Below are 11,814 nucleotides of genomic sequence, written 5' to 3' on the forward strand. Positions count from 1 at the left end.
CAATTTTTAAAAATTGTGATGAAGACTTCTACTTCTGCAACCTTCTAACACATTGAGCTCTAGATTCCGACAATGCTGTGGATGAAATTTATTTTATTCCACTCTAATCCTTGTCGGTAGTTTTTAAAATGAACAAAGTTCCCTTTGTAAAAGTTTTATCGTTATGGTGCCAGTTGATGTTAATACTTGGGCAAGTCAGATCCCAGAATGAAAACTTCTGTTTTCCGACCGTGGAGATTGGTTGATATTTTTTAAATGCAATCATACTTTCAACAATCGAATAAAGCATTTGTTAAACAAGAAAAGCTTGAATTATATCGCACTGGACAAAAAGGCAGAAATTCAGCAGGTCTTGCACTATCTGTAGAAACAGAAATAGAGTTAATGTTTCAAGTCTAGTATGATTCTTCAGAATTAGACATTAGTGGTCTGATGAAAAGTCAAAGATTACGATGTTGATGCTGTTTCTCTTTCCACAGACGCAGCCAGCCCAACTGTTTCCAGCAGTGCATTTATTTGGATGAGAGGTCATCTGTGGTTTCTTAATTTGTGCAGTTCACAGTTCCAATCCTGTATCCCACCTTAATCATTATGTCATTTCCGATCGCATCTTTCAGCTCAGCAATGTACTTGCACAGTTGCCTAGGCTTCATCCTTTATCTCTCCTTTCTCATGAATATACTTTCACTTGACCATTCATGTAATGAAACAGATATCTTGTATGTAGAAGTTATGCAGTTTCACTTCTTTTCTGCTGACCTGCACTGCTTTCATGTTGCACTGACTGCAACCCAAGTCAGAGTTTTTACCAACTTGAGGTGCCTTATTTCATTCACATTATACACATGGCATCTTATACACATTCCTCTTCCCTAATATTCATTTTATGTGATCTCAAGTCTTCTGTGATTTAGTTATTACCTGAAAATATTGGTACGAGATGAGGAGGGAATTAGAATTGAAGAGATGGAACCACTGTTGATACCAGAATTGTGGAGTAGGTTATGAGCTGAATAACTGTCTTCAATTTCTATAATCTTTTTATCTTCCTGGTGTTGTATATCTGCCACCAAGATCACCCAGTTCTGTGTAACTGTGTTCCTACATGACCATCTCCACCTCCTTCAATTACTCAGCACCATATTTGTTTATTTGTCTGCAGTATTATTTGAGGTTGTATTTGTTCGGTACTCTCATTGACAACCTCTGAAGTTTATTCTCACAAATTTCAACAACTTTAGAACCATGATATTTTTATCCCGTACAATGTCAGGCCTTCCGTACCCAACGCTGATCTCTATTGGTTGATCAACCTTCAGTGCATCAACTTGACTTGCCATCCTTGTTCATTTTAATGCATAGTGTTGTTTCACTGAACTTCAGTAATTCACCTGAACATTGAAACTCATTGCCAAAACTTTTCTGCTTGACAATCTGTTTCCTTTCAAATGCTTTAAAGCATATCTCTTTAATGTTGCCTTAAACAAGTTCATGTTGTTGCCTCTCAGCTTTCCTGAAGTATCTTTAGGTTATCAAAAGTAATTCCAGAGATGGAGAGACAAGCAGAGCTATTACTGAAGAACTAGCCATCTGACCTGTTCTTGTACCTCTAGGAGTGTTTTAAGTTACTTTCCCATTCATTCAGAATTGAATACAACATAATAAAAGTAGAATCACAATATGGTGAGAAAAATTAAAGGTATGAAGAAGAACAAGTCCAAAATTTTTGTATCGTTGTTTAATTTCAACATAGCCACTGGCATCATTTGAATGTCGAATGAATATTGTGGTTGTTGACTTGTTCACCGAGCTGTTAAGTTTGTTCGCAGACCTTTCATCACCATGCTAGGTAACATCATCAGTGCACTTCCGGTGAAGAGTCGGTGTACTGCTTGCTATTTGTGTGTCTCAGTTTGCTGGGGTGGGTGGCATCTCTTCCAGATTTGTTTCTTCATGATTAGTATATGGGGTCCAGCTGTATATGTTTGTTAATGGAGTTCCGGTTTGAGTGCCAGGCCTCCAGGAATTCTAGTGCGTGTCTTCGCTTGGCTTATCCTATGGTGGCTACGTTGTCCCAGTCGAATTGGTGTCCCTCTTTGTCCATGTATTGAAATGTGTGATAGTCGGTCATGTCTCTTGGTGGCTAGTTGTTGTTCGTGAATCCTGATGGCTAGTTTCCTTCTGGTTTGCCCTATATAATGTTTTTGGCAGTCGTTCCATAGTATCTTGTAAATAATGTTGGTTCTGTTAGTTGTGGTTGTCGTATCCCTTGTTCTCATGAGTAGCTGTCATAGTGTAGCTGTCCAAGTATAGCTGTTGGTTTGTGGGCTTCCATGATTCATAGGGGATGGAGTAATCTGGTGGTCATTTCAGATATGTCCTTAATGTACGGTAGAGTGACTAGTGTCTGTGAACGTGTTGAGTCTTCCAGTTGTGTAGGTATCGGAGGACTATGCTTTTTGGGTAACTGTTGTTTCTAAAGAAACTGTATAGGTGTTCTTCCTCTGCTTTGCTCAGCTCCCTATAAACTAGGGTCATAGGAACATACGAGCAGCAGTAGACTCTCAAGCATGCTCTGCCATTCTAGATCATTTACCTCCAATGCCATATTCCCATGCTATTCCACATCGCTTGATGTCATGAGTGACTAGAAGTCTATCAATCTCTGTCTTGAATTTCATCATTGAGCTTCCATAGCCCTTTTGAGTTAAAGAATTTCGAAGAGATATTAACCTCTATGAAGGAGTTCCTCCTCATCTCCGTCTTAAACGGCTTGTCTTTTATTCAGCGACTCTGTTCCCTGAGTCCAAACCCCTCTCTTTCTATTTTGGTAAGAATTTTTGTAGATTTCTGAGATCTCTTATTGTTCCAAATCCCAGGGGTTACAGTGTCCTCAATCTGTTCTCCTAGGACAGTCCCACCATCTCAGAAATCAGTTTGGTGAATCTCTGCAGTATTCCCTGTATGGCAAGTATATCCTTCCTCTGGCAAGTTGCATAGAAAAACACGCCAGTGCGGTCTGTAAATGAATCTTTGGCACTGTTATATCTCCAACAATAACTATAAATGGAGTTAAGTCTTGTTTAAATGGTTTTCAATGTTTAATGATAAACTACCCTCTCTCTTTTAGGAGGAATAAGCATCGAGTTCCACGTGAGAAGATCATTCAAATGATGGAGCGTTTTGAATATCCTATTTCTTCAGAGATAGTGTTGAATGCAGTGGAGCCTTCTCGCAATAATAAAGTTTTGCTAGATCTGCATCCACATTGCAACCAGAGGTGGGAAGGACCTATTGATTCTTGATCTTCTTTCGGTGTTATGAATAACAGATAGCACAAGTGGTGCTTTGTGAACTGTTGTCACTTCAATCTGCACCAGGTAGTGAAAAATTGTACCACAATTTTTCACAAAACATGGATTTGTGAGAAAACACATTTTATATCTTATAGTGACACTTTTTATAACCTTCAAATATGCAGATTACGCTGAAAAACAGATAACTGTTTTGGAAGATTTTTATTTTTTTTAAAACTCTTCACTTATTTTCAGTCGGTTTGTACCATGTCCAAGGCATTGAAAAGATTATTTTATTCAGTAACTTTTTTATTTGAAGTATGAACTGTTTGTAGCTTTGTGCATGGATTTTTATAACAAAACATGAGCAGCAAGTAGAGGTATGTAAAGATGAATTGTAAAGGAGAGTCTGGTAATTCGGTCACGACATTGATTTCCCCACAAGTTTGTTGCTTCTAGTTTTGAATAATGCTGTAAAAAGTGGTCAGTAAATTCAGTGTATTGACAATTTATTTGAAATGTACAATAACAAAGGATGTGCTGAAAGATCTGACAGATACTTATATTACAGAGCTTATTTATTTAGTGTGCTTACTTCTGTCCAGAATTTAAGCATGGTCCTTGCTTTCCAGATGAGAATGTTTATAGGTCTTTTGGAGGACGTCAAGAGGAGAAAACAAATTTCTCTTCTGTGGGAGAACATCTAGATGTCCCAGATTTTTATGAAAGAGTTGTGGAATTAATTGTAGTGTACTGAAAAGTCTTCATAGGAAATTCGGAGTTTAGTTATTAGTTGGGACATTGAATGTTTGTTTTCATTTGAATGGCCCATTGCAGGTTTATTTGTACTGTGTGAGTGTGTGAGTGTGTGAGTGTGTGAGTGTGTGAGTGTGTGAGTGTGTGAGTGTGTGAGTGTGTGAGTGTGTGGTGTCTAAGACCATGTAAGTGCAACAGTACCCTGTTATGCCAAAGCAGTTGGACATGTTTCATCTAGCTTGATGAACTGTTAAATTACAGCTCATGTAATAAATGAATGGATGATTTTATTGTCACATGTATCTTGAAGATACAGTGATAAATATTTTGTCACCACAATCCAGTGCCATTTTGAGCTATAAAAAGAAATTCCTTAAATAAAAGTTCATCTTCCGTTCGAATTGGGTCTCAAGCACGGCTGTACAAGGTTTCTGGTAGGTGTTCCAGACCTTAAGGAGTCCTGCTGTGAGAACAGCAATGATGGCGCTAATGCCCCAGGAGACTCTGGCTCTGCTACCATCTGAGTCCGCAAGGAATCCATGTTTTAGGCCTACCACTACCACCAAGAGTCCAAACTCCCAGCCCTGCTGCCGCCAAGAGTCCAGGCTCCAAACCTACGCCACCAGGAGTCCCGATTCACACCGCCGACACTGCAGCCACCACCCCACTGACACCACTCCGGCCTCTAAGATGAAGAATGAAAATAAAAAGACAACAAAAGGTACGTAGAAATAAGGAGTGGACAAGCTTTGACAAGCCCATACTACCTACGATGCCGGCACCAAGGAGAAATTAACCTGCCTGCTAATCCTTTCCACAGTTCGTTACTGCTTAAAGTAAATTTCTAGAGATTGAGCTAAAAGCTTGGACAGGTTGTGATAAATTAACTTCTGTGGACTTCCCCAAAAGGATGCATAAAGAAAGAGCATGCTAAGTTTCTGTGTGAGCTAATTTCATACTAAATTTTTAAATGAAACAATGGTAGAACCTTTAACTGCTCAAAGCATTTGGTCTTTTTGCAGTTTAAGCCTAAAACTAACTGTTCGTAAGTAAAGTGAGTCTGTGACTACTTTTTTTAGTTATGTTCATGGTGCACATAATCAAAATCTCTGTGTATAGTTGTTTTCCTGACCACTTGTGTTCCAAGCTATCAGTCATGACTGAGAGAGCGCACACCTCTGAGTCAGTAGACTATGGATTCAAACAATAAAAAAAGCCTTAAAATCTTAGTTGAGTACAAAACCTAGGCTGATGAGTTGTGGAATGGCAGAGGCTGAGACACTAATGCTAGGCCTCATTTTCAAGTGGACGTAAAATGTACAGTAGCACTATCCATACGTAATCTCAGTAACATTCTCTTGGTATCTAGCTCATTTCTGTTCATTAACCAATGTTACCTCACAAAAACCTTACCTGTGACTCTTTTTACTGTATGCAAATTAATTGACAGTGTACTATACTAGATAGCACTTTTTTAAAAAATGTAAACTCAAGAAAGATGATTTAACAGTTTTTGTTTTTTATAATCCCTTTGTGTTTCAGGGATTGGGGGGAGAAAATCATATATGCAGAAAAAATAGCAATATCTAATACAGTAATTGAAATTATTCCAGTTGCTATTTGTCTGGTTCTTTAGTGCTACATCCCATTGAAGCAGCTGCAGTTAAAATGGCAAAGATGTCCTGAATTGTATTTGATGTTCAGTGTTTCAGACTACTACTTATACGCTTGATCATTTGAAAGAATGAATATATCTGTAAATTATACATGATCATTTTGAGGGTCAATTAATCTTTTGATGTCTAATGTGATAGAAGTCTACATGTAAAAGGGTACTGCGGCCCATCAGCTCAGTACTAGTCAAAAACAACCAGCTAACTATTCTAATTCATTTTTCCAGTACTTGACCCATTGCCTTGAATGCCTGGGCATCACAATTGAACATCAAAATACAGTTTATGTTATGAGGCCTCTTCTGCCCTTTACAGGCAGTGAGTTTGATTCCCAGCACCCTCTGGGTTAAAAGATATTTCCATGCATCTCGTCTAAACCACCTGCACCTTACCTTAAATTCATGCATTCTGGTCATTGATCCCTCCATCAAGGGGAAAAGTATTTTTCCCCATCAACCCTGTCTATGCCCCCATAATTGTATACGTATCAATCATAACCCTGCTCAGTGTCCATGATCCAAGGAAAACAACCCTAGTCTATCCAATCCCTTCATAATTAAAACTTTCCAGCCCAGCAACATCATCGCAAACTTCCTATGTACCTCCTTTATAATGTGGATTCCAGAACTACTGCCCCCACCCCCCCCAAACACACACACACACACACAATTGAAAGGCAAGTATCCCATATGCCTTCGTAACTACGTGATCCACCTGTACCACTGCATTAAGGGATCGCTGGACACGCACGTCAAGATGCATCAGATCCCCAGTGCTTGCCAGGGTCCTACCCTTCATCACATCTTATTCCCTTGCCTTGTTTATCAAAAGTGTCATCTCACATTTATCCAGATTGAATTCCATTTGCCACTGATCATCCCAGCCAACCAGCTCATCTGTATTCACCTATAATGTCCTATAATCTACAGCTATCCTCCTCACTATTTACCACCCTACCAATTTTAGCATCACCCTCAACTTACTGATCAACCCTTCTAGATTCATCTAAATTATTTACATGTACTACAAACAGCAATGGCCCCCACATTCATATGTGGGGAACCCAACCAGTCTCAAAAACACCTTGACTATCACCCTCAGCTTCCTGCCACTCTCCAATTCTAGAACCAATTTGCCAAGTTTCCTTGGATTCCATGGACATTGACCTTTGTTATCAATCTTCCATGTGGGGCCTTATCAAAAGCAATGCTGCAGTCCAACCAGACTACGTCACATACATTGCCTCCACCTACACATCTGGTTACTTGTTTCAAAAAATTCAGTCACGTTGGTCAGACATTATCTTCTCTTAACAAAACAATGCTGACTCTTCTTGATTAATTCCTGCTTCTCCACGTGCTTACTGTTGCTGAAACAAGAGACATGTTGCTGTAGTTATTTGTTTTGAACTTGAGGACAAATGCAAAAATGGTAATTTCAAACTATTACAACAGTTTGTGTTACAGGAGGAAAATGTTTCTGATTGGTCAGCAAGTAGAGTCATAGTTATACACCATAGAAACCGATCTTTTGGTCCAACTCATCCATGCCGACCAGATATCCTAAACTGATCTAGGTCTATTTGCCAGCATTTGGCCCATATTCCTCTAAACCTTAACTATTCATGTCCCCATCCAGTTGCCTTTTAAATGTCATATTTGTACCCGCCTCCACCACTTCCTCTGGCAGCTCGTTCCATACATGCATCGTCCTTTACATGAAAAAGTTGCCCCCTCAGATCCCTTTTAAATCTTTCCCTTCTCACCTTAAACCTATGACCTCTAGTTTTGGACCCCCTACCCTGGGAGAAAGACCTTGGCTATTCACCCTATCCATGCCCCTCGTGATTTTATAAACCTCTGTAGGGTCACCCCTCAGCCTCTGACACTTGGGAAGAAAAATCCCAGTCTATCCAGCCTCTCCGTTTAGCTCCAATCCTGACAACGTACTTGTAAATCTTCTCTGAACCCTTTCAAGTTTAACAACATCTTTCCTAATTTGAATGCAGTATTCTAAAAGTGGCCTTTCCAATATCCTGCACAGCCGCAACATGAAATTAACTCCTGGACTCGGTGCACTGACCAATGAAGGCGAGCGTGCCAGATGCTGCCTTCACCACCCTGTTTACCTGCAACTCCTTCACTTTCAAGGAACTTTGCATCTGCATACCTAGGTCTCTTTGTTGGCAGCACACCCTGGGACCCTACCATTAAGTGCATAAGTCCTGCCCTGATTTGCCGTACAAAAATGCAACACCTCCTGTTTATTGAAATTAAACTCTATCTGCCACTCTTCAACCCATTGGTCCATCTGATCAAAGTCACATTGTACTCTGAGATAATCTTCTGCACTGTCCACTTCACCACCAATGCTGTCATATGCAAACTTTCTAACTATACCTCCTATATTCGCATCCAAGTCACTTACGTAAATGACGAAAAGCAGTGGACGCAGCACTGATCCTTGCAGTGCACCACTGGTCACAGCCTGAAGGACAATTGTCTCCTATCCTCAAGCCAATTTTGTATCCAATTGGCTAGCTCCCCCTGGATTCCATGTAATCTAACCAGTCTACCATGTGGAACCTTGTCATACACCTTGCGAAAGTCCATATAGATAACATCCACCACTCTGCCTTCATTAATCTTTTTCGTCACTTCTTCAAAAAAAATTCCAGTTTGAGAGACACTATTTCCCACGCACAAAGGAAATCTAATTTCTGAAGCATTGCACAAGAAAACAATGGGGAGGTATAAAAACATAGGTAATAGGCCTCTCAAGCCTTCTTCACTACTCAAACTGCTGATCATCTACCTCTCTGCTATAATCCCCCACTATCCCTCTGTCTTTGTCATTCAAATCCAGAAATAAATCATTTTCTGGCTTGAACATACTTTATTATTGAGCTTTACAATCCTGAAGTAAAGAATTTGACAGATTCTTCATCCTCTGAATGAAGAAATCCCTCATAACAAGGTGTAGAGCTAGATCAACACAGCAGGCCAAGCAACATCAGAGGAGCAGGAAAGCTAGCTTTCCTGCTACTCTGATGCTGCTTGGCCTGCTGTGTTCGTCCAGCTCTATACCTTGTTATCTCAGATTCTCTAGCATCTGCAGTTCCTACTATCTCTGAAGAAATCCCTCTTTGTTTTTTGAACTCCTTATGAATGTATGTGAATGAGCTGTGTTGATTTGATGGATTATCTTAAGTTCGTTCATGTAGCTATTATTGCATTCGGTTGTTCAGCAAGTACCCCCTGAGCGCAAGTGATATCTAACAGCTGACATTTTGTTTTGATTTTGCAAACACATGTTGGTCGAATACACTTTGATATACCTATTTTGTTCTTGGACCATTCTTTGCAAATAAATGGGATGTATCCAAGCCATGTGCCTAATTTGATTTAACCGGAAGTTTAGAGAACCCTATTGCTTTCTCCATGGCAGTGTCTAAGCAAATCAGTCAATTTGTCAGCCAAAAGGCATTTCTTTTTCTTGCAGGATAAACTGTTGTAATTTTTGAAATTTTGCATCCTATTTCAGAGGACATCCCCACTGTAAGTATGTTATAAGCATGTATTGCTTGTTACCGTTTGTCATTAATATGTAGTCAGTATTTATTTCTCAAGGCTTCAAACTTAGATGTAATTGTATATATTTTCATTTGTATGTATATCTGTATACAATAAATTTACTGCAATATATTTGAACTTTGTACAAGAATTTGTTGTAAAAGTTTGCATTATATCCTTGATGAATTGTCTATTAAAATGCCTAAGTTAGGAGTAAAACTGTGTACAATTTGTACTTTTAAATCCCTGTTCAGTTCCATTTTGCAGAGTTCACCTTTTGTATCCATACACTTTTTTAAAAATTGTTTTATGTTTGTAAGTTTATTCTGTAGGAAGCAGAATTAAATTACTGGATTAAAAACATTAAATTATAGGTGTATGCATGAACTGCTTTATTTTTAAGTCACTCGTGGTGAGAGAAATTTAACAATCTTTGTTTATATTTATCTTTTCAATTTAGCTGAAATCTGCTTCATGCATCTTTTATTAATTCATGTCAGATTTGTTTCCACTCTTCTGGAAGATTAATCAATGTATCCTACCTGGCCCTCTGGTTTATGTTAATTCACTCTACCCCGGAGTAGATGAGAAAAGTCCAAATGAAGGTTCAACATCCCAACAATCAAGATCCTGCCTCCAAGCCAGGCCATCAATAATATCTTCAGTGATGATTCGGGCCTTGGCTGAGGCTGCCATTAAAAGCAGACAAATGCCTGCTTAAGACTTAAAACTCTCAACCTGGTGGTGTCATTGGAATTAATTTTAACATCCAAGCAGAGAGTCCCAAGCTGTTAATGGAAGATACACGGTAGAAGCAGCCAACAACCCATGGAGGCCCAGTATGAAAAAAAAATTCCCACTATTTAGTTCCCTCATGCCTAGGAGTGGTAAAGCTCTTACCAGTGCACTGTGAAGTCTATAGCTCTTTCAGCTCTGTGCCCCCAATCCCAAACCTCAGGGAATCCAGAAAGAGAGAAACTTCTGCACCCTCAGTCCTACCCTCTCCATCTCTGGCGGAATCCCCAGAACTAGCCTTCCACGATTGCAGAAACAAAGGAAATTCTCAAATCTGGTCAGGTTCTTGCTTCTGTCTGCCAGCCAGTGTAGTGATAAAATACTTGTTTACAGGAATGAGTTAATTCTGGAAGCGACTAAAAGAAAAGAATTGACAATCTAATTACCTCTATTGTGAACACTTCAGAACATGAATATTTATTCCAAATACTAGTCTGTGCCTGATGAACTGTTACATTGCAAATTTAGAATTATACTTCTGAGTCAGTATTCTGTCAGATTGAGTGTTAGGTTGACTTGGAGTTGGATTGTTGGTGTGTGCAAACGCTCTTTCTAAAAATAACTCTTTAAGCCAAAGAATGCTTTCACTTTCTGAGTTTAGACAGCTGTCATGTCCAGAACTTGTAAGGGAAAAGCCATTGTATTTATCCCTGTGGAATTTGGATTCACTATCAGGGCTAATTTAGGTCATTATCTCCACAAAGATATAGTATGTGGCAGTCAACATGAATTTGAGATGCCAAGGTCCAACCTGATAAATGTTTTATTTAAGAAAATGATATGGCCAGTGAACTTTTGGAAAATATGCCACATTATCCAAAAACAACACCTTGGAATGCTAATAAGGGAGTTTAAAACTGAGATCTCAGGGTAACCCTTCACCATAGATATGAAATTGGTTGAAGAGGAGCAATTCTTGGGATTACAACAGGGTAGTTGGATGTATTGAGTGGCATGCCCTAAGGATTTGTTGTAGGAACAGAGGAGGAAAACTCGGCAATACTTTCACTGAATGAATTAAGCAGCTATGGTCTGGACCTAAAAATATGGATTTTTTTTTTAATATTCCTTTTAAAATCCAGATTTTAATCAACAGAGAATAATTCCTCTTTTGTCATGTTGTCCACATTTGTCTTTAGTTATACTTTGTCAAGCACACTTAGGGTTTTTTTAAAGGTACAATATAAATGCCTTTTTTAACCTCTGTCACTGAAGGGTCGAAGTCATAATTTTACCTTTTTTTTTAGTCTATTGGTCTGTAAACTATGTATCTCAAAAATTAAGACAGGTTTGAACAAACCATGGTGCACCATGGAAGAACTGATTGGTAAGGATCTAGGTCCAGAAATTTTTCGCAAAAGATCCATTACCATGGGGTGAACTGATGTTTTTGGGATAATGTAGGTAGATTTAGAATGTTTTGGATTCTCTAAGTTGCTATGTTGGATATTGTGGTCGCTGTCAAAATATGAGCAATTTCCAGAAACTTGTTGGATGTGGATTGGCCTCGTGCATCCTAAGTGAGATATAAACTCTTGATTTAAAAAATAAATATTTTTGAAATTGGCATCCAGCAAGGAAAAGCTTCAAAACCACCTGCACAATTGTAATAACGTTGGAGGATTTTAGGCATTTCGAGTTCAGAAGGAAGTGAATTTGAGAGGTAATCAAATAGTCAAGAGTATCAAAACAAATTCACAAAATTACCTAAAACTATGCAAT

At 38.9% G+C, this 11,814-nt stretch overlaps 1 protein-coding gene across 1 annotated transcript in view; it reads left to right on the forward strand.

Annotated features, from left to right (window-relative positions):
* The first annotated feature begins 2,197 nt into the window (after window positions 1-2,197).
* LOC125483304 overlaps window positions 2,198-11,814 on the forward strand; it is a 27,148-nt gene continuing 17,531 nt past the window's right edge. Inside the window, exon 1 of the mRNA XM_048597912.1 lies at window positions 2,198-3,280. Within this exon, the coding sequence (XP_048453869.1) occupies window positions 3,105-3,280 (176 nt within the window). The 5' untranslated portion in view covers window positions 2,198-3,104. The remainder of the gene's footprint in view (window positions 3,281-11,814) is intronic.

The sequence above is a fragment of the Rhincodon typus genome, chromosome 6 (genome assembly GCF_021869965.1).
Source record: "Rhincodon typus isolate 14 chromosome 6, sRhiTyp1.1, whole genome shotgun sequence".
NCBI classification, from domain to species: domain Eukaryota; kingdom Metazoa; phylum Chordata; class Chondrichthyes; order Orectolobiformes; family Rhincodontidae; genus Rhincodon; species Rhincodon typus.